Source organism: Pogonomyrmex barbatus, unplaced genomic scaffold (assembly GCF_055798465.1).
Source record: "Pogonomyrmex barbatus isolate J1 unplaced genomic scaffold, ASM5579846v1 scaffold3, whole genome shotgun sequence".
NCBI classification, from domain to species: domain Eukaryota; kingdom Metazoa; phylum Arthropoda; class Insecta; order Hymenoptera; family Formicidae; genus Pogonomyrmex; species Pogonomyrmex barbatus.
Genome location: NW_028297127.1, coordinates 14,652,247 through 14,677,139, shown reverse-complemented (window position 1 = coordinate 14,677,139; position 24,893 = coordinate 14,652,247). Strand labels below are relative to the sequence as shown.

At 33.2% G+C, this 24,893-nt stretch overlaps 1 protein-coding gene across 3 annotated transcripts; it reads left to right on the top strand.

The window, feature by feature from the left end:
• Positions 1-160: 160 nt before the first annotated feature.
• Positions 161-21,348, top strand: dome (cytokine receptor domeless). 3 transcript variants are annotated; one of them, XR_016139872.1, is made up of 14 exons: positions 161-1,408; positions 10,188-10,812; positions 11,318-11,611; positions 12,615-12,917; positions 13,077-13,234; positions 13,368-13,539; positions 13,703-14,011; positions 14,087-14,235; positions 14,310-15,207; positions 15,480-15,629; positions 16,079-16,169; positions 16,324-16,393; positions 16,671-18,735; positions 18,892-21,348. XR_016139872.1 is itself a non-coding variant. In XM_089079682.1 (13 exons), exons 2-13 carry the CDS (start codon positions 10,203-10,205, stop codon positions 18,033-18,035), a joined length of 4,569 nt encoding a protein of 1,522 aa, XP_088935808.1. In that variant the 5' UTR covers positions 161-1,408; positions 10,188-10,202; the 3' UTR covers positions 18,036-21,348. The 3 variants fall into 3 exon arrangements, 2 of the variants coding, with proteins under 2 accessions (XP_088935808.1, XP_088935809.1); XM_089079682.1 differs by having other exon boundaries at positions 16,671-21,348; XM_089079683.1 differs by lacking the exon at positions 161-1,408 and adding an exon at positions 9,444-9,929 and having other exon boundaries at positions 16,671-21,348.
• Positions 21,349-24,893: the final 3,545 nt, after the last annotated feature.

Genomic DNA, 24,893 nt, shown 5'->3' with positions numbered 1-24,893 from the left:
CAGGCGAGTTTATCTCCGAAAATTTATAAAAAAAAAATCAGGATCGTGGGATCGCGCGTTCTCCCGGTTGTTTTTTAAACCGCTGTGCAACAGCGCCCTCCAGTCCGGAGTCCGCGTTCCGAGAATGCATCGCGTTTGACGTCTCGCTGTGTGACGTCAGTCTTTGATCGGCGCGCTAGTCAGCGCCCGCAGTGACTGTACAGGCTACGAGCACCGCGGAACGCAATCGCCAAACTCGAGCGCACGGGAAACGAGAACGTGCGTCACGGCGGCCTGGATTCGCGCGTGGCCGGAAGCTGGAAACTAGGAGACGCGTACGTCGTGCGTACGAGAATCCGCGCGGACGGGTACGAGCCGAGCGGAAGAAACCCGCGTGAGAATCCCGGAGGCGCGCGAGCGAAGGATCGGCGCACGAAGTGATCCCGACGCGCCGCCCCGGCGCGCGGTGCGGAGGGGTGGTGGCGACGGTGGTGAAGGAGAAGGAGGGGGTGGAGGAAGAGGAGGAGAGCGCGAACCTCCGTCTCGTGCACGACGCCATCTTCGCATTGTGTGGTCGCCGTTGCGGACGCCGTCAGATTGACGGCACTGGCGCGATTGATCGCGTATATACGTACCTTAAGTGCAATCGTGCGTACACGCGTACACGCGCGAACACACGCATACACCCTCGTGTGTCTTTTACCCGCGAATACTGTGTACCACATTAAAGGAGAGCCGCGGAGTTCCGCGGACGGGGACGTCCCCCTCCCCCTCCCGTGACCGCTCGTGAATGTAAACAGAATTCTCCGTCGTGCCGGACGTCATCATACGTGACACGGGCTAGATCGTGCACGTTCCGCATCTCGCTATGCCAAACCGAGCCGAGCCGAGTTAAACCGAGTCGAACTGAGCTGAGCTGAGCTGATTTGAGTTGAATTGAGTTGAGTTGATTTGGACTGGACTGGAGCTGAGTAGCGCGTGAAATCGTCGCCAACGTCGCCGTCCTCATCGTCGTGCGTGTCAGTGTGCGCGTTCCTCGACCCTCCGGGTCGACCCGCCAAGTGTGTGTGTGTGTGTGTGTGTATGTGTGTATACATATACATGTGCGTGTGCGTGCGCGTGTGTGCATGCGTGCGGGGATTACCGTGAAGTGGGAACGGCAGCAGCGATCGTCGTCGACCGTCGCTCCGGGCTCGTCTCGTTGCGTGTACTCGCACATCTTTCTCCTCTTTCCCGTCTTCCTTCTCTCTCGATCCTCGCTCCTTCTTCCCACGATCGTTCTATCTCGCTCCCCCTTCGCGCGGTCGCCTAGGATATTCCCGATACCTGAGACGGGTTCGCGTGCGCGAACCGCGTACGGTGTGGCTACATTGGCTCCGCTGCGATGAGGGATCTCGGCAGGAAATTCATGGACGGAGCTGTGTTCAGGGTGAGTATGCGATTCTCCCGCCTGTGTGCGTTTTTCTCCGTTTTGCTCCGCGATTCCTCGCGGTTTTTCCGCAATTCGCGCGACGATACAGATTGCGCTGAGGAAATCAACAAGACGAGAACGGACATTCCTTGTCTTGTTTACTCCCCGCGTGCGTCGTTTCGATCGTCATGAATTTTTCGCCTTTTACGTTTTTTTCATTTTAATCATCGTCGCCTTGCCGTTTCTCGCGGTTAAGATTAATACGCGTGTGCTCGCCTTTTTCGCCTAACCATTAACGCGTTGTACGTACGCATTGTTTCGTTCCGTCGCGCGCGTGCGCGTGTGTGTATGCCTGTGTGTATGTGTGATGTGTGAGGAATCGCGCCGCGCTACCATAATAAATTTGTACACATCGCGCGTTCAGGCATTCGCACCCTTGTTTCTTTTCCGTCGCCGATGCGCAATGAAATCGTCGATGGTGTGCTGATCAGACCCAGGCGAAAAACGCGCCGGGATGTCGAACCCGATAATGATACTCTTTTTACGCAAGTAAAAACGAAGGTTTTTCCATCTACGGATATTTTTTTTTTTTTTTTTCCCTAATGCATTTTTGTATTATGATCGCAGACGACACAACCGAATCTCTTTCCTTTCCTCTCTTCACCGACCCACTGGTTTACGTTTACATGTCTTTTTACGGGATGTGCATTCGTGTACGTGCGTTCATTCGTCCGTCCGTCCGTCCGTCCGTCTATACGAACGGAATACTCTCGTCCTGTCTTTCTCTTTCTTTCTCTCGTTCTTCTCGCTTACTCGCTCGCTCGCTTGTAAATCGAAATCCGAGGTGCTTTTCGAGCCGCGTGTTTGTCGCTCGTAAAAAGCCCCACCGTGCCCGAAGGCAGAAGCGGGATGGCATACTGCCTGTTTGTCTCAGGTTCGCAAACCTAAACCGACGGCAGGCAACATACACAATCGGCAGGAAGGGCAGGCAAAAGCAGGCAGGCAGGCAGGCAGGCAGGCTTTTCCTCTCATTTCACGCGGTTTAACCACCACGAATTTATTCCTAATATAAATTGAGAAACAGCAATGATTTGCGGAATTCATACGTTTCAGGTGCGCTTGTTTTTGCGGGATTTTTCTCCTTTCTCTCTTTCGCTCTAAATGCAAAGTACACTTTGTCCCGTTTTAGTGGGAAATATAACAGCGTGCAACTGTAAAACGTACAAATCTCTCTTTTAAAAAAAAAGAAAGACGTCACAATTCTGTCTTTGATAAATGTGCGTCAGCATATTTACATAATATTATAAAATGTAAAGGATAAATTATAATAACAATCGTGTATTATATAATAGGAATTTTTATTTAATTTTAATTATTTAATTTTATGTCCTGGATTTATATATGCTAGTTTTAAATTTTCACTTTTATGATTAAACCATTTTGTGTGCATGCGTGCGTGCGTGCGTGCGTGCGTGCGTGCGTGCGTGCGTGCGTGTGTGTGTGAAGGGGGGTGTGATTTTTTTTAAATCCTAAAACAGTGAAAATTGAAAGTAGCGCATATAAATCCAGGACATAAAATTAAATAAAAATTTCTATTATATAATGCATAATTATTATTATAATTTATTGTTAATATAATTTATTATTATTATATAATTATATATATATATATATGAAATATATGTAATCGTAGAATTTCTATTATACAGTACATGCTGCGTTAAAAAAGAAATCATATATAAATACATATCTCATCTCTGTATTTGTTCTGGATTTGTTTAGAATTTTCAACCAGAATGTTCTTATTATTTAAGATTATTGGAGTCTTTTTTTCTTTTCCTCGATTTTTATTCTGACAATCATTTATAACAACAATTATAATATTATTATAAATCATTGTCACTTTTGTCAGAACGAAAATTGAGGGAAAGAAAAAGAAGACTCCAATAATCTTAAGTAATAAGAATACTCATTATAATCAATTATAATGATTTATTTTTTTCAGGATTTTACATTATCCCTCACACTTTCCTTGATTATCTTCATTAATGAGAGAGCATTTTTAGCTAATTTAAGAATGGTCTTACTCAGAAATTTCTTTGTACATGTCAATATTATAAGTCGAGAAAATGAAATTTCTAATAACGTTGTTATATGCATATAATCTGATGACTTATCGCTACCATATGTTTAGAAAAAAATAATTAATTTTAAAAATGTATGAGGATTTACAGTAAAAGCATGACATTTTGTCGAAAAGAGTCTGAGTAGATAAATCGTTGTTTTTTATGTTTAAAAATCACTTTTAGATTACTCTTACATTAACATTGAAACAAAACTCCATTTCTTTTCTTGCTTTCTTTCTTTCTTTCTCTTTCTCATAAAAGTAAAGAGCTTTTATTATCCAAATTAAAAAAAAAAAATCCAGGAAAGAACCGTTTATTTTTCCTTTCATATAGCATGTTTTTGGAGCTTTTCATGCTACGATTTCTAAATATGAAACATTTTTTATGTTGTTTTATGCTTCTACATTCTCATCAATTGTCAAAAATTCGTCACAGCCCATTGTGATAAAAAATCATAACCTTGGATATCCATGGAAATTATAGTAAGTTTTGTAGAAATTCTTTTCAAATTCAGTCGCATTTTGTTTCCCTCTTATGAAGACACGTCAAACATTGAAAACCAATGGCATTTTCCAAATAAACGGAATTTGTAGTGAGAATTTATACAATTACAAAAACAAAATTTAAGATTTTATTTATTTATTATGTATACTTATATAATCCATATAATTATAATCCATATAATTTATTTCAATTTAATTTTCTCCGTGCATATGATATTGTATGCGGAATTTCGTATATAGGCGGACATAAAAGGCATAGTTACTATAAACCGTATCTTTGTGGAAAATACTAGCAAATTGTTTATTTTTATAAGAGTTTTTGTTTTTCACTTTACATATTAATTAACATAAATGAATCTCGCACAACAGAAATGAAAATCCCATAAAGAATTTTCTTTGTTTCTGCATTTATATCCAGTATGAAGCATCTTGCGTATTGTTTTCGAACAATGTTTTAGTTATTATATCTCTCATTTATCTGTACGGTATTCCGTAAAGCATTTCTAGGATTTTTCTCATTATATTTTCAACTTTACTTTTTAAACTAAAGTTACTAAAGCTAATACGAATTTCCTCGAGCGATTATTTTACCCATTATTTTCTAAAGATTTTTATCTCGATATTTTTCAATAATATTTTATATGATATAATGATTTTTTTAAATTATTACACCAATATCTGTACGAGATTTATTCTATTTATGTAAATTTTATGCCATTTTTCATTTCTTTAATGGCGTCTTATTTTTATGTTATATTATTTTATAGTTATTTTACAACAATATTTTGTAGTTAAAAACTAATTTAAATAACAATCAAACTGAACACTAGAATTTTCTATTGTCTCTTTTTGTTTACTAAAAAATATTACTAATAAAAATACACATAATTCATACACACACACACACACACACACACACACACACACACACACACACACACACACACACACACACACACACACACACACACACACACACACACACACACACACACACACACACACACACACACACACCGGTTGTGTCAATAAATTTATCCGTGAAGCATCCTTGGAAAGTTTTTTTATTATTTTCTTATAATTGCATTTAATTCTTATAATAATATAATTAAATGTAAACTAGAAAACAAAGTTTCTTATAAAAATTAACACTTTATTCTTATTTTTTTCAAAGATACAAGATATTTTAGAATACAACGCATCTGTGATGCTGCGATATTTTCGTTTGCAATTTCCAGAAATGTACGGATGCGGTGCCTGTGATTTATACCAAGTAACGTGCTCGTTTCGGAGTTCATTGTACGAGGGTGTTGCTTAGGCACAATTGTATTATATTATATGAAACGATGTTATATAACATCATTACGCCGTGATAAAATTTGCAGCCCAATTTCGTGGCTATCGGAGATCATTCGAGTCGTATTCTCCAGTTTCCTATCTCGCCGCATTCGTCGGAGAATCATTACCCGGTATTGACGTATCGGAAAAAAGAAGATATTATTGAGACCTGTTTGCTTGCAGTAGCGATTCTTCTTAGGATCCCCTGAAATCGTTTGAGAACAAGTATCGCGTTGAACGAGTCGTTGATGATTTCTAACGAATCGGCCGACATTCAGGGAAGTGATACTGCTGAAAATGATCATTCGGCGTTTTTCGCAATTGCTGGCAATTCACCAATTTTAACAATTAATATCCCGCTTCAGGAAAAGTGAGAGACTGAACTTCGCGATGTAGCTTCACCGTTGCATCTTCAAATCGTGATTTAACACGTTAGTGATTAATTTTTTAATCGTAAATGCTCAGTGGCACGATATTCGCAATAGATCGTTGAAATATCGTACACAGAAAAAAATTAGCTCTTAAATCAAGACTGTATATATTCTCATATATAAGGGTATATAAAAGTATATAAAAAGAAGAATAATTTTTAATAATTTTTTTAGAAAAATTTTAGTCTTAATTTGATTGAATTTGCATTGATGTAAATATAGATATATAAGCAAAAATATTATAAATTTTATATAGAAAATTTTTAGTTTTGAGTTGAATAAAAATAATACTGGCATCAATACAAATTCAATTAAATCAAGACTAAAATTTTTAAGAAGATTATATTCTAGCTTATATAAAATATTTGTCTCGATTTAAAATTAATTTTCTTCTGTGTCATGTTTTCGAATGTTACTGTATTGCCTTATAATAGCACCCGATATTACGTCACACGAGGCCAAAAAATAAATATCTGTAAGAGATCGATCTGTCGCGAGCGTCGCAAGCGATATCACGTGTAATCTCACGATCGGTAATCAATGAAAAAAGAAACGCGGACAAACAACGTCGATAACGATATAATCGCGAGGGTATCGTTCCCGTCGGTCGCGAAACATCTCCGTCGTCGCCGCCGTCCTCGTGGACCAGCCGCGAGAAACGGATTTCCGCGGACGCCCCCTCGCCCCTCAGGCGTCATTCGTTCTTTTCCTTTTTTTAGAGAAACTGTCATTCCCCGAGCGCTCGCGGGGAGATATAAATATACACGGCAGCGAAGCGGCCGCGCATTCCGCGGAAAGCGTCCGCGCGAAATCGCCGGAGCGACTCTCGGCGCCTCCTTAATCCGATTTGCGCTATTTGCGAGATGTATGCACGAGAACGACGTATCTCGCGCGTTTCCAAGAAGTCCGGCTTCCGGTGGAAATTTGTCCCATGTCGTAATCCATCTTTCAGCGCGACGCATCTCTCGCGCGTCGATGCACAACGACCGGCCCTGATAATAAAATTATACGTCTTATCATCAGCCTTAATTCACGAAAGACGCGATATTACGTTAGCCGTGCCGCCGCCAGCTTTGAAAACAGTAACGTAATACGACGTCATCGGTCATGAAAGTGTCAATAAGTTTGACGATAATAAAAATTAATTGCACGAGTACACACAGAGCCTTCTTTAGAATCGTGTTATCAACGCTTTCGCTACTACGCGTTACGTGCATACGACACAGATCGTCTATAGGAACGTTATCGGGACCGTAAGGAATACCGAAGTTTTGAATTTGCATCGCGATATCTTAGAAACGATTAGCGTAAGCCAAGATTTTTACATCCGAAAATAAATTGATAAAATTCTCCGTTTAACGCTGCAATTTTTCAAAGTGTGTCGTTTAGAAATCTATCGGACCCCTTTATATAATTTTTTTTTTTTTATCAATTGCGGTATGTGGCAGACGCAACGCATGTTCCTGGTGAATATCCATATTTAATTCGAAATCGCATTAATCGAATAATTCGCGAATTTCTTTCGGTCTCTTCTTTCGGTGTTACGACCGATCGATCGATCAATCGATCCGAGTGCGAACAATGCGCGAACACGAGTAGCGGACAATTTGTAATCGCAGTGCGGCACAATTAAAAGAAAACGAAGACACCGTTCTCTTTATCAGTTTTCTTTATTATCTCGCGCTCTCTGCTGCCGTTTCAGCAGCTCCAAAGCGGCTTGCGAGCAGAGGATAAGACCGATCGCGAGACTAGAACGAGTGTCGAGTAAAGTGGCGATCGATTTATCGGCGAGATAAAACACGCACACGATACCGTTTCTCGATTTCGCCCAAGCTTCTCAACTTTGCAAATACAACCCGATGTTGTTTTCCCGACGATGGGATATCGATCGTTTCTTTCTCTTCCTTTCTACAGGATTGTGCCTCGCCAGTCGCAGAAAAATTATCGTGCGAACTTCGTGCGCGCGGTGAGAAACGCGAATCTCTTGGCGGACGAAAAATACAAAACTCGACAAAAGATTCTTCTTATTGTTATCAACTTCGGAGAATTGGATTTTTAATTCATGAGATACTTTATATAAATTTTATTAAGGTACACCTTATTATCAGACAGAGATCGGATTGCGATTGAAATGCAGACGAGCTCAAAGTGCAGAACATGAAATAAATAAAAAATAAATTTTCGCATCGTGCCTTTATCTAGAAACAAAATTTTTTTATTTAAGAATTGCTCTGGAATATAAATATTTTTGATAAAATTTCTTTATTAGAAAAATTAATATAAATTACATATTTTATGCTCGCAACGATTTTTCCATTAAGAGATTAACATGAAATATAAATTTTATGAGAAGGATTAAAATTAATCGTTGAAATGAATTCCGAAGTTTTCGAACATATGTATAATCGAAAAATTCGTTTTCTCAGAATTGTTCTCGCGACGTACTCAATTTTCCCAGCAGAATTAAAGTTAGGATTATTCTGTTAAATTACAAATAAAATGAAAATTAAACAGCTGTCGACGATATTGCACAATATGGCATAATATTTTTTGCTATATAATGTTTGTAGAAATTATATTTAATATTGTATGGACTGATCGAGAGAAAGAGAGAGAGAGAGAGAGAGAGAGAGAGAGAGAGAGAGAAATCTTTTTTCTTCGCGAAGTTATTATATATTCAAATATTGTAAGAAAAAAAGATTTGATGCGCTAGAGAGAAATAACGAAGAATTTTCCTGTTATATTCCCATCGATAATAACGTGTTCATAAAGAGTCATTTGCATGTTTGTGGAAATGTTTGCTATCGTGATGTGTTATGCAATAACGCATTATGAATAATTTATTTCATGATTGATGATTTCGGATATTTTTTTACAAAATTATGAATCTTTTATTTTCGTACATTATTTTTTATTGACAGTTTTTTTAACGAATTTGAAATTTTTTTTCTTATCAAAGCATTATGAATAATTATTTATTATATTTATTACTACAGTTTCCCAATTTATTTATATTTATATATATTTCTAATATTTTTGATAAATCAGACTTAAATTTATTTTTTAAGTTGTTTGAAAAATATTACATCTATAAATAATCGTTTTTTTAATTATTTATTTTATTTATTAAATATTTATGATTAATACATATAAGTGGGTGATGATAAACGATAAGTAAGTTTTAAAATGGAAAACTAAATAAAATATTACATTTTTTTAATTTTTTTTGATAAAATCAGTTTATTCTGTTTTGAACTATAAAATAATTTTTGAATATTTCAAAGTATCTAAGAAAAGAAATTAATAAGTCTAAGTTAAAGTCAAAATAGATAATCTTTGACCGTGTTTCCTAATTAAATAATTAAATTTTGTTATTTATATTCTTAGCATTTTACAAATATATATAGATTTTTTTTTTAATTTTAATATTTATATATATTTTCTCAAAATTATTATTTTTAACGAATTGCGTCGATGAATATCGATTAATAGTTGATAAACAATAGACAAAGGTCTTAAATAAATAAATACAATAACACAGCAAACGCTTTATCGTAGATACCGATAGCTATATCTTTTGTCTTTCATGTTTATAACATATTTTTTTTGTAAAACTGAAAGACAAAGAAATAAACAAAGATTGCGGATTTGAAATAAAAAATGAGACAAGAAAGGAAGAAAATTATGCTTGATTATTAACGTGATTATTAACGTACGTTGTGATATTGAATATTTTTTTCTTGCAAGAAATCTTGGCTTATCAATCTCGATATTGTTAAATACCTTCTTTAATTTGCAGTGACGCTAAATATCTTTTAATATCTCTTGCCCGAATGCAGAAATCACTTGTGCATCAAAACAATATCAAATATTTATATATCTCGGTAAAATTTCTCACGTGTAAATATTAATCATTGCGAGACTGTATTTATCTTACCATGATACGTGACGAAATATAATAACGATTTATTGGAAGCACATCCACGTGTCGCAAACTCGCTCGTGTATTTTCCTCTGGCTTCTCTTGTCCCTCTACATTCCTCATGTGTTTCCTAGATCACTGACAGTCAGTTGCTCCTCGACTCGAACATGATACGGACGTAACGACGATCTTTCTCTACTCCTGTTCACTTTTATCGGAGTAACGACCGCAATATTACTTCAACATTGTTACTCCAAATCCTTTTAAAATTAATTATCTGACGAAAAAGAATTGTATAATTAAAAATTCTTTTTTACAAAATTTTCTTTTCTTTCCTTTGTTTTATTTGATATGCATTTTTTTTTATTGATTTTTGGATGGATTGTTAACAATAAATAAGCATTTTGTGTTAACATTGCTAGTGTTTCTGTATGTGATTTTAATATTTATTTTTATTGAATTTATTTATTTTTTCAGTGACGGAAATACAAAATGTCTTCAGTCGATACACGATCGATAAGAACGCCCGAAGAAATGGATTTGTATGTATCGCATGAACCAAATGATGCCTTGAGACAGGAATGCCGATTTACGTTGGATGCATCTAGCACTCTGGAATCATCCCCCGTGTATGGCGATTTTGCAATATGTTACGACGGTCATGCTGCATCCAAAACCGTTGATGCCGTCCTATTCGAAAGGGATATTATCGCAACACTAGACAACGAGCCGAACAATGTGGCTCATAGCTTGTTCCAGGACACTTTGCTAGCTTACGATGTCCCTTCAACCAATTTATGCTCGCAAGAAGAATCGATTTGCTCCATTTCTTCTTGTGATCATGGACGTGATATAAGTGTAATGCACCACCGAAATCATCACGATTCTACGCGAACGAATGACGCCATGAGACATTCTCGTCTATCGAATGCATTTTCGACGAAATTCGGTATCAATCAAATGTTAGGATTAACGTTTGCTAATTTGATAACGAACTGTACAGTGAGAAGATGGCGAACCTGTTTTCTTCTCTTAATCTATCTATTTTCTATGACACCGTGTTCAGCAAATCGTTGTTCTGTTGGATTAAACACACCAGGATGTAAGTTTCAGAAAAATTACCTTTTCAATATAGATGCAATATAGATGCAATTGAATGAATATGTGATGCGTTTGACTTATGAATTGGATATTGCTAGTAATCATAAGCGATTTTCGATAGGATATTCGAGCATACATTACAAAACAGAGATAAAAGCTATTATATTCTGTATCTCTCGTGTGCGTACTGCTGGTACGCTAGGATTATAAATAAAACATATGTCTTATTTCTCCTTTTGGAATTCTAGTGTCGAGCTAAATGCATATATCTATATTTAATACGCGAGCGGTACAGTTCACATCGAAATTGCCAACTCTATTGAAGTATATTCTTATGAAATCATTTTCATAATGTTATGAAGTAATATTTAGAACATAAATTTTGATTTACATTTTTTACATTATTTACTCAAAAAATTTGTTTTCATCGATTATCTTTTTATAATAAAAATATAAATACTTTGTTTCGAATACTAGTATGATGAATTTTACTATATTTTTTATAGGGACCTGGCCGCAAGGTGATATCATTGTCAAATATGGTGATCCATTGAAAATGTATTGTATATTGAATCAGACGATCGTAGATACTTTCTATCCTGGTAAAAGTTCGCAGAATCTCGTATTCTATCGTAATGATGAAGAATTGGGATCATCTTTCGTGACTATTATCAATGAAACAACGTTAGAATTATACATCGAAAAACCACCCGCCTCTGATGACATGTATAATTGCAAGTTAATATTAGACGACAATGGCAGTGACGTGGCAGTTTGTCTTAATAAGGTTGTAGTTGGATGTAAGTAACCATATCCATTTGAATTAATTTTTATATATTTTTTTTTTACATATACAATAGATTTTTGAATAAAAAAACATTGATTTCTCGTGAAAAAATAAGACAAAATAAATGGAATGAAAATTTCTACGTTTTTCCTATGAAAAGAAATTTTATTTTATACTTTTTATTTACTTTTTTATAATTTTTTTATTGCATGAATTCTGAGATATTTTGTATATGTTACCCTATTTTTATCAAAAAGAAACTTTTTCAATTATCTAAAAAATTTTGGAGTATGGAGAAAGCATACTGTTAATTATTCACAATCGTTATATATATCTGAAATATGAATTTCCTACACATTCAGTAAAAATATACATTTATCCTTATCAGCGCGACCCGATGATGTTTGCGAAGAACACAGTGCATTGATTCTCTTTTCATTTCAGCGTTATAAGTAAATGATAGACGTGCACATGTCTTAGAAATCATTTTACTATCATCGACGATAAAGATAACTAGAAAACAGACACTGCACAATATTAAAAGTTATTCGAATTATTTCTTATTCCATAGAAATTTACTTATTGGAAGAAGCAATATTTGAAATATGATACATACACACACACACACACATATATATATATATATATATATATATATATATATACATATATATATATCTTTATATATGATTCATAAATGTAAATATAGATATCATATTTATTTAATAGATTAATCTTAACATGTTAAAGTATCTGCAATCTTAGAAATGATAGAAATTGAGAATTTATGTTGGCAAAAATAAGCTACGATTGATACCAAACAGATTATAATACGACATGACATGTAATGTTTATAAACACAATTTCAAATATTTGTTATCGATATATCTGGCGAATTTAAAACTGTTTTGAAAAATTATTTACATATGTGAAAAAAAGAATATAACACGTTTTTTCAACAATGTTTATTTTTTATATAAAATGATTAATTTTATTGTATTCACGTTTTATAACAGATCCACCATCCAAACCGAAAAACTTCGAATGTATCGCCTACAATTGGGAAAGTTTTCATTGTACTTGGGAGCCACAACCTAATTATGTCTATACGAAATACGAATTAATGTTTTATTTACCTGGAAGAATAAGGGCGCTTTTTTATTGCCCACTTGTGACTATGAAGCCGAATTCGTGCATTTGGAGTATACATACCGATCCAATATACAGGCAACCATATGCCTCCTATACTTTCGTATTGAATGTATCTAATGCTTTCGGGAATGAAAATTATACGTATCGTGTTCAGCATTATCCTAATGGTACGTAAATCTTGCAGGCTATTTTATATTTTTTTATATAGATATTTATATAAATATTCATGTATAAATAAATATAATAAATAATAGGAAATATCAGGAAATTATTTTTTGATATACATCACGCTTGATGGTCGAGAATAATTGTATTCCTGTTTTCAGTTATTCCAAACAAACCTTACAATCTCACCTTAATAAACAAAACATCAGAAAGCGCATGTTTGTACTGGGAAGTTCCTTTTCCGATGGCGACATTTCCAGTTGGCTTGCATCATAAAATTATGTATCAAAATCAATGGGATCATGAAAAAAGTTGGAAGGTAGGATTATATTGACTGTTATGGCATAAGTGCTATTTTTGTATTAATTATGTAATTTATTAAAAGAGACATTAATCTTATAACACGAAGGAAATAATGATTTTGATCGAACTTATTGTTTCCTTGTCTATAGGTTATCAATATTACACATCCTAGAAATAGAGACCAATGGATTTATAATCTTACTGGATTGGAGTATGCAAATACAGTATATGATGTTCGTATTTATTTAAAAAGTGCAACAGCGACAAATCCAAATCGGTGGAGTAACTTTAGTGACGTGACATTTAGGACATTGCCGAAACGTAAGTGAACTTGTGAATTAGAAAAAGAATCTATTAATATGTTTTTATTAGTTTTTTAATATAATTGTTAATACAATCATGTGTACTCGTTCTACATATAATATATATATATATATATATATATATATATATATATATATATATATAACTTATTTAACTTTAGTTCCTGGTGCTGCACCACGAACTGACGTTGGTAGTTTTGAAATTACTGAGAATAATGGAACCAGAGATATATATCTATACTGGCAAGCGATTCCGCAAAGCCAAGAGAATGGTAATAATTTTAAGTATCAAATTATTGATATACGGGAAAATGGCCATAAAGTTACGCTCACACCGAGCGAAACGACGAGAACATATGCTAAATTTAAGGGACTTAGTCTTAATAATTATCTGTTTGAAATTATCTCAACGAATGAGATTGGCGCTAATAGGAGTCGTGCAATAATATATATACCAAATCAGCATGAAAGTAAGTCTTATTAAAACAATATATATAAAAAAAGACAAAAAGGTTTAAGCATATCTAATTATATCTTTTTTGTAGTACCACATGAACCATTAGCGTTCACAAAAATTGCCTTTGAGAAAGGATTATATGAATTATCCTGGAAGCCGCCACTGATGGATAATAAAATCACGAATTATACTATCTTTTGGTGTGACAATGAACGTGATCGTCCTTATCAGTGTACTGTATGTATCAATATTTGTGTTCATTATTTAATAAATTTTTTTTTAAATACATGTATAAAATGATATATCTATAGGGTTATTTGGACTGGGTGCACGTACCTAGAAATATCATGATCTACAATGTAACTGTGCCAGATCCATCTAAAGTATATCAATTTGCAATTTCTGTAAATACCGAGAAAGGTAGCAGTGGCATGATATGGTCATCATGCACGGTAATTCATAACAAGGTGCTAGGTAAAATGAAATCCGTCTGGATTAATCGCATCGGATCGACTTTCATCGAAGTCGGTTGGAAGCTCGATTGCTCGGATCGCATCGGGATCATCGAGGGATTCAAAGTTTATTATTGTCCTATAATGTCGCCATTAAATGTCAACTGTAATGGTCCTATGTATAATAAGACGATCTCCGCGGATGCGCGAACGATACATGGTATTGTCGACAATTTGAAACCCTATACTACGTATATGTTAAATGTCGCAGTGATGACGAAGAGCGGTGAAGGTCTACGTAGTGATCCTCTATATAATACCACTCTTGAAGCGGCACCCAGTAGTCCACCATTATACGTAAGACTTACCGAAGTGACGAACACGACGATGTTTATCACATGGAAAAAGCCATCGGCGATGAATGGTGTACTCAGATATTATCAAGTCGAGTACAATGGTAATATCAAGGAAGTGGAAGAAGGGAATCATATTAAACTCATTGGTTTAAAGCCATACACGGAATATACTATTAAAGTTTCCGCTTGTACCGTAAAATGCAGCGAAAAATCAGAGATAATACGTCACTATACAAATATCGGTGTACCTGGCAAAATTAATATTCCCCAAGTGCGCTTCATAAATTCCAGTCAAGTGATGGTCCAATGGGAACCACCGCAAGAACCCGCTGGTCCGATACAATCCATGTATTACGAGGTAGAATATGGAGACAATATGATTCAAAATGTCACTAAAAGAGGTGAGATTAATTAATAGAAAGATTTAAAAGAATTTGTAGTTATATTAAACTAAACTAAGACAAGCATTTCTTTCGAATATAATTCAACTTTTCTGTATTTTTTCGTTTCTCTATTTCTTCTATGTTTTCCTATTCTATTTGTATGTCTTTATTTGAAAGATCAAATGATATATATAATGATAGATTAGTTGCAAAAAGAAAAGATAAAAAGATGAGAAATTATAGAGAAATGAATAGGAATGGTGACTATAATGTTGATGTTTATATTATAGAAGTGCATTTGCCCATTCCCGATTGCAAAAATGTCGAACACCGAGAGCAAAAACACAAATTCCGAATTAGAGCCATTAACATCAATCGTAATGGCGAGATTTTGAAAGGACCCTGGTCCGAATCTGGGGAGGGAAATTGTTACAATAACGGTTTGTGTATTATTGTATTTTATTATATTAACAATTAACATCTAAAAAAAGCACATGGACTCAGAACTAGATTATGGTATATTATTTTATATAAACATGCTTGAAATTAAGCATATTTGTTACACTCACTACTTATAACATATACATCACATATTAGCACTTGTAAGTATAAATAAAAACAACAATTATTTAAAGAAAAAGGACTGAAAATTTAATATTGAATTTTTTATTAAAAAAATAATCAATTTAGTTGTTTTTAGATATAAATTGCGTAGTCAATTTATATACAGGACCATATCAGATTCTTTCTTCATCTGTTTTTAATCATTGTTTCGGAAATCATGTTTTCTACAACCTTAAGTAGAATTTTTTCTGTTGTTGATAATATCAAATACACTTTTGACATTATTAAGCGGTATTATGCTTACATATATTTTTTCATGCAATAGGATTGTCGTACGTCGCATTGGTTATTATATGGATAGTTGGCATCTGTAGCATCACAGCGCTCATTATATGTCTCGTGTGTACTTGTAAAAGGTAAAATAATTTTTAGTTTTCAGCAATTTTTTATATACAATTACATATAATCTAAGTAATTCTTAATTTCCTACAAAGAAAAAATTACAAAGGAAAAATTTATCCAATTATAGTCATTTTATAGTTTAATATGTTTTTATGATCTTTTTTACAGAATGTGGATAAAATGTCGAGCTATGCGAGATGTCGAAGTGAAATTACCGCCTGGACTCGCTCCAGATATGGTAAGCCTTTATCTTTCTTTTTAATTTCATAATTTTATTTTCATAATTATTTTATGCGAATGAAATAAAACTATAAAAATACAATATGATAATGTAAACTGATAGCCTGTTCTTATTTCAAGATTCTTTTTTAACTAATGTCTATTTTGTAAGATACTAATATGGCATTTTGTAATTGGTTTATGATATCTATACTTAAGACAATCTTAGATATAAAAATGGGTTATAACTATGGGTTGATGGTACCGAACTATGAAACTTTATTTTATTTGTACAGAAGTTACTTGAAACAAATCCCGAGCAACACACACGGCAACATACACCGTCTGCCGATTCGAGCGGTTGTTCGAGTGGCCAAGAATCCGTTACTTCGTCGCTCACAGCAGAATCTCAGGTCTGCAGCGATAGCGGCACCGAGGTAGATGCGGTGCATACGCCACTTGATAAAGTGAAGAATCAGCCTGTTCGGGAGCCGACTAATCTGCGACAGAGAAGCGTTACACGTGGACCAACTCGCACCTGGGAGTTAACCTCATATGTTAAAGTTGGCAATTCCGGAGAAACAATTCTTGAGGAAACTGTGTCGCTGGCACGATCAACAAATAGTCTGTCTGAGAATACATCTCAGCAGCGATCCAGCCTGGAATATGCCAGTATGCCATCCTCCTCAGAAGCGCTTCCAAACTTCGTAACGAGAAAGAATATCGACACTATCAGCGGGAATAGTGGCAATAACAGTAGCAGTAATAGTGATGGTAGCCAAGGCAATGATAGTAACGATGACAATTACCGCGATACCGCGTCGTTACTCAAAGTTGTAAATGAAAAATTATCTTTGGTTTCGGAACAGAAACAGAAGGAGAAGCAGAAAGAAAAACAGAAGGAGAAGCAGAAGCTAGCTGTCGATGATATAGACAAAAATTCAATTATTGAGTTGAACAAAAAGATAGAAATGTTGACGTCGCATATTAACCCCGATAACACGACAATGGCAATACCATACGTTCAAGCAGGCTTGAGAGACAAATCACCTCCTTGTCTATCCAAATCTATACAAGCTAGGAATGCCAATCTGATGTGTGGCTCCTTTAAAACAAAAAATAACCAGAATTTATGCAAGAAGGAATATGTGTCATACTTTCCGACCATCACCGAGATAATCGATAACACTTTGACTTCGACAAGTCCGTACATGTTCGCATCTATAGTTCCCGAAGGGATGACGTTACCGGGTTTGAAAATGGATGAAGAATCTCTATCACAGAAGACGCCTCACGATCCGCACAGTCCAACGAGTGAATCCTCATACAATCCCGCGTGTTCCGTGCACGAAACGCAGGAACAGCAAGAAAAAACGAAGCCACTCGTGGACATGATGGACAACATCGAAGAAAACGATAATAAAGATAATATAACATTCTCCACCCCATCTTGGTCGACAACGAATACGGCAGTAGAAAAGAAGGAGCTGAACTCCGGCTATACAACTATCCCATCGTCTTCCTCGGAAGGCCTTTCTCTTTCAGCGGAAACACCTTATGTGCAACTGGAGCAACTGCCGCTATCGTCATCGCAGACAGCAAGAAATCAGTTGGATGAGCAGTACACACAAATAACACAGGTGTCAAGTACAGTTCAGTGAGTTGAGGAGATAGAAATACTATCATCTTTTTCTCCTGTTTTTCGCGATGATGATTACTGCCATTTGCGTAAACGAACAAAATAAGTGTTAACATTGCGATATATATAAAGATATGAGATGGTATAAAAAACTGGGATGTTACGCATCTGAATGTAATTATGATGATTGCACGAATTGACTGAGCTGAACAGCGACCTTTAACAACTTCGAAAGAAAATTCTTTTGTCAACATACGAAGAGATTTAAGAGACTTTCCTCATGAAAGGAAATGTTTCATATTTGCTTCAAAAATAAGACTGGATTTAAGCAAAATGAGAGATCACTGACTTGGGATCAAATGAATTATCTCAGATATTTGTCCCTAAGTAAGAGAGTTTCAAATTACATTTGAAGACGCTTCCTTAAAAAATTGTCGTTGCAAGAAAAGTTATATGCACAAAGCGTCTGTACAAAAGATAATATACATAAACGTGATTCGCAGAGCTTTTAAGGAAGCATTTTCTACTCTTCCGCCCAAGTTAGTGTCTTCACATTCAATTATATTTGTGTATCCGGTGTGATATACATGTGGTACAATACGTACGAGCGATAAGAATGTCAGATCAGCATTCTCGTTCACCAAAATATGTACCAATACTGCTACTGTTACTTTTTTTTATATTATGTGCGTGATCAATGCGATATCATGCCACGAGTTACAGTAAGTAAATAGATTATATATAAATATGTAGTGTATATATATATATATATGTGTATATGTATCATAGACATAGTTAAACTATATGTCTACGATATATAGCCAGATTGACGGACAGTTTATTGCTGTCGAAAAACAAATAAATTTTGTTTATTTCAGACGATCTATAATTCAGAATCAGATGATCTATAACAGAAATAAATTCTTTCTTAACTCTGAGGCGTCCGAAATTTTAGGAAATTTGCGCTTTTAATTCACGCACTGCATGAATTAACGATCTTGAATGATCTATGATTAATGATTTTATAATCATTATGACATCCTGAAAAAAGCAGATATGCACAATATGAGAAAATAACATTATGAAGTTTTTGTAAAAAAAATAACTTTTTTAGTGTTTCCAAACAACATCTCTTAATAATCGTAATTCGATTTAATAATTGCGATTACTGTTAAAACAAGCTTTTTAAATATATAATAAAATTGTATATAGTTTTGTTCTGAGATTGCAGAATATAAATAGAGTTAACACACGCACAGATAAAATGTTTTAACATTTTAGCTACCCCATCTTTTATATATTACAAATTTCCTTCCTTAAATGCTCCATCAAAATTTAAGCTAATATTCTATTCATAATTTTATATGTAATACGACAAGATTAAAGAACTAGAATACATGCATATATTAAAAAAAAAAAAAATTATATAAAAAACTTCAGCATACAGAGATACATCGAAACACACGGCATAAAGAAACTATGCACAGTAGACGTCATAGATTTCTATTCTGAAAAATTATAGATCGTCTATGGTTTTAGTTAGAGACTATTTTCGCGGCACAAATTTTTTGCTAAATTTTCGTTTAATCTTGAGAGAATATTTTGCCATCTTTGCAGAGACAAATAAACTTTTTTTAGAACTATATTTCTTAGATTTATCTTAATAGCAGAGATATCTTTGTTTAATCCTTAGTTAATTGCTTGATTCAGCTGATGCAACGTGATTAGTTACATAGATATTATAACTCTATCTACATTTTTGACTATATTAATAAAATAGAAATTAATTATTAAATAAAAGATTAAAATGACGCTAATTATTAAATAAAAGATTAAACTGACGCTATGGATAAGAAAGAAAAGAGACAAAAAAAAATATTTTATAAATTTATAATCTTCTTTAATTCACACGGCACGCGATTAATTAAGGATTAACGTCGTTTCGAAATAACGATTCTTAACATCGTGTTGAAAGCAACAAGTGCATACAGATATTCCATTAAACGATTTCTTGGCACTCAACGAAAATACCATGCGCTCACAAATATTCATTTTTACACGACAGGATTGTTCAAAAAAGGGGAAACATTAAAAATAATCGAAATTATCTATATATTTTAATAGTCTATGGAGTAGGTATATAGGAATGCTCGAAGAATATCGTAAAAGTAAATTACATAATTTTTTATGTATTTGAGATATACATTATGTATAAAAACTATATTGGAAATGTTCATGTGCTCAAGCTTTTTATTATCTAAGGAATGATTACATTCGCTACATCTATATTCAGTATAACTAAGGAATATGCAAGATAGATATATGTATACTTCTCAGATATAATTATTATATTTTATAGAATACAATTTCAATACTAAGAAAAAGAAAAAATGGACACATTCCGTATATTTTTTATATAATATAATGTATGTTTCGAATATGTACGTAATCTATCTTTACAGTATCCTTTAACATTCTCAGAATCTTCATGTGCTTGGAATATATAATTACAGATAAGATAGAAATATTGCGCAAATCTTCAATTACGGATGTATCATCAAAATTATCTTTTTTTTTATATATATATTTATTCGATCAGTCAAAAGTTGAATTGTGCAACGAATATACAATTGCTTTATTCATATAGTTTGATACTTCATCATTATAAATATCGATCGCGAATAAAATTGTACACAGCAAGGTAATGGGCTTTTATAATAGCGCTATAATACAAGTATACCGCACACGAGGACAGGGTCAGGGATAATAAAGTAAGATGAGATAAAAAAAAAAACATCACAATAAACGCAGCATAGGCGTCACCGAGCGGTTTGCGAGGATAATTTTTCTGAAACGAAATTGATTGTCACATTATGAAAAGACTGTTAATATTATTCTACAAAATTTTAATGTTGCAACCCAATCATTTGTATTCTCAAAGTTTAGAATGAAGTAATTGGATCGAAAAAACGTTCGCCGTACTTTAATATCATTGTTTTCAACAGAAAAAAAAAGTAGATTGGATAGGAGAAATTGCGTGGAGATGCCTATGCGCTACAATTATCCTGCGCTTAATCGTGTGCAGGTCAAAAGACAATTAAGGTGTCCCGCGCACAGAGTATAGAGTTGGTTGTGAGTAATGCGCAAGTGACAATTAAAATATTCTCACACTACCGCAGCAGCAAGAATATATGTATGCATAATATGCACGTACCTTAAACTAGTCAGATGCACCGCCTTCTTTTTACAGGCCTTTCTTTCGTACATTGCTATAATATTGTCGAATTTGAAATTGGAAATTATACGAAATTTAATAATAAGCGAAAAAACAAAAACGTATCGAGCAACCGATTTTTTTTTAATAGATCTTGTAACAATATCTTTTAGATTTAATATGTTAAAATCAATTATTTCAATTGATAAAACGAATGCATCTTTTGATTCATTGGACCTTATAATAAGTGTATGATTATAATGATTGTACTAATATTAAATGTAAAATATTGTTTTTTTTTTAAATCGTCTTTAAAAAAAAAACTTTATTAAAGAATTGATGACTTTTGTTTATTATTATTAATATAACATAAAATTGTAGAAAGACTAATTATGTAGTTCCATACTTAAGAAATATAAATTTGGATGCAATTGTAAGTTTGATTAAGAGATAAATATAACTTAGCTATCAAAGTTACATTCTTATTGGTAGAACTCAGATTTTTTGAAATTTGTTTCCATATTTAACAATATCTTTTAGAATGAATATATTGAGAATCAAGTATTATGAAATTGTTAAGAAAAGAACTGTCAAGGAATCTTATGTTTTATATATATATATATATATATATAAAATAATATATATATATATATATATATATATATATATATATATATATATATATATTATAGAAATATATAGTTATTTAAACAAAATTTTAATCTTTTGGATTACAATTTACAAAAAGGAAGGCCTGAATTTTTTTAGAACGCGGTTATTTTGCAAGTTCAAACAGTTCCAAACAAAGGAAAGTAAAAACTTTGCGATTGTGAGAGATGAAGAAGAAAGAAACTCTGATCTTGTTTGTACTTGCGAAATGATACTTACTAGCTTTCGCGATTGAGTATTCGCGAAGCTCTCAGATTGAAACCGAGCTTATGTACCTACTCGTACGTTTATTGTTGTTACATTATATACCAACGTAATTTTATCAGATATTAAAGTGCTACTTAGTCTATAATTAAGTCTATATAACGTAAGATATCATCACGATGTTATGTAAAACGCACGATGCGTAGATCTGTTTGTTTTAGCTGCACTTATAGTTTCTACATTCAAAATGAAATAACTATATATTTATACATTCATACATATGCATGGATTCAGATATATTCAGATATATTCAGATATATTCTATAACTTTTAGATTTCTATAAGAATTGCAATCTTTAAAAAAACATTGGACAATGTTTTTTTTGTAATCTTTCAAATTTCAAAATCAACTTAATTATTTTAAAAACTTTTATATTTTTTATAGATGCGAATGCTACGCTTTAAATTCACTAATTTTGACTCAAGACATTTTTAGATCTGATAAATATTTTGAAAGATATTCGTGAAAAATGATTATATATCCTTAAAACTGTGCTGATCAGATCAATCATTCATAATATTGTTTATAATCAACAATATAGATATAATGATATTGATTCCATATTTATGTACGTCATCTTATAAAATTAGAAATAATAAAAACTATGATTAATACTATGCATAAGAATAGTACCAATAGTACAAATTTTTCTTAATAACAAATGAATTTCGAGTGTCGTATAAGATTAAAAATTAATGGGAAAAATTTTTGATCATTTATTCTATGACAGACAGACATACATACAAAGAAAGGATTTGGAGTTATTAAATACTGTGTTGTGATACATAAATCGTAGGGTGTGAATCTATACCTGTAACACATTGATATACACATATACACATATATACAGGTAGAGAGGGTTTGGAGTCATTAAATACCATGGAAGTGACGAATCATGGGGTCCTAATCTGTACCTATGACATGCACACAACACACGAAATCAATATTCATGTTGTTGATTCTAGATAATATCAAGAGCTGATTGCTTAGTCAATATAGTTTTAAGAATTTGTAGTGATTTTTCATAAATATTTTCTGATATTTATCATATCAGAAAATGTCTTTGATCAAAATTATTTGGACCTTAATGTGGAGGATCTAATATCAAAATATATACAGGTTTTAATTTAAAAGGATTAAATTAATCTCAAAGTGATTTTTAGGAAGTCATTTTACGAGAAAAGCGATAATGTAAAGCGATTTTCTTCTAAAAGCTTCCCTTTTAATATTTTTATAATATTTCTTTTTCCGTTGGCTCAACTTTTTTTTCACGTTGGCTCAATTTTGTCAATTATGACATTTTATATGAAAATAAGGATCGTGTTATACATAATTCAAATTTACATATGTCCTTATTATAGGATATCATTATAAATTCGAATGTATAAATTATGTTGGTTTCGATCAAATGAGAAAAGAGCGAAACAATAAACTGTAAAAAGTGCAATTAAAGCGACTTGATCTAATTTTGTACTCGAGATCCGTATGACCTATTCTACACGAAATACATACGCGTTATTTATACATATAAGACATGTTATTTGTCTTAAAACACGTATGTAATTCGCGTACTTTAATAGTATATGATAGTACGCCGTTGTCAGACAAAGGAATGAAGATTTTTAATGAAACGACAGTACATTTTATATAGTAATATCAAGGAAATGCCTGAACATACACGTCGATTAAATTTTGCTCATATGTCGAGATAATGAAGTATTTTGTGCGATAAAAAGCTTTGCACATTAGTTTAACAACCGACAACATTACTATCTACTTTGTTAGGTTTTACATATCTATCATTGTACATAAACATACGTAGATATATATGCAAATACGTATAGATAAATATATATAAATATAGATACACTTATACATATATATATATATATATATATATATATATATCTAATTATTATCTATTTTTGTTACATGTTTATAAATGAAAAAAATTCTGTCATAGGATACCAAATGTAACATACAGAAATTTTAGCGAAGGATTTAAGCATCGTGTAAAAGCTACTATTGGTATAATTTAGAACATTTATTGTCTATGTTGTTAAACTTAATGAGTTGACAAAATCGAGATCATACATATGGGTTATGTTTAGGTTTTTCTTCTTTTTTTTTTTTATGTAATCGAACGATCGTATAATTTAGTTGAATAATGCGTAGCTTTTAAGATCAACGTTTACTATTTTACCAATACATCGATCATGACAAAATTATATCGATGAAATTACTACTATGACGAGCACTCGCATTGAGGCAGTAAATGTTGACCGTTGCTTTTCTCTTCTTTTAAATTTCAATGAATGATCCACGATTTATCCTTGTTTGTGTATTCTTGCAGATGGATAAGAATGAATTTTTACGCTTGTAACGAAACCACTTAGTGCAATGACTTAACGGAGGTTTGAATGAATTTGTGTATATGTATTACAGATCGTGATTTCTTTTTTACATATAATGTAATTCTGTCCACATACGTGCATACACCGTCAATTACAAACTTAGAACATACATGACGTTCTAAGATTACAAAACACAAAGTTATATTGCCTACTACACAGCGACGTGATATATATACACGATTTTTTAACGAATTTCCCTTTAGTATTCTGTTTTAGAGTAATGGTTTGTTATCAAGTTAGTTTATCGAATCGTTGCTGTAATTTACCAGCATGATTGTTAATGTTATTTCATATCATATTATTGCAAGTGCAATCCAT

Coding starts and splice junctions, on each gene's coding strand:
- dome (XM_089079682.1), top strand. CDS start 10,203: ATGTCTTCAGTCGATACACGATCGATAAGAACGCCCGAAGAAATGGAT. Junction 15,208..15,479: donor TCAAAATGTCACTAAAAGAG/GTGAGATTAATT, acceptor TTTATATTATAG/AAGTGCATTTGCCCATTCCC. Junction 16,394..16,670: donor CTGGACTCGCTCCAGATATG/GTAAGCCTTTAT, acceptor TTATTTGTACAG/AAGTTACTTGAAACAAATCC.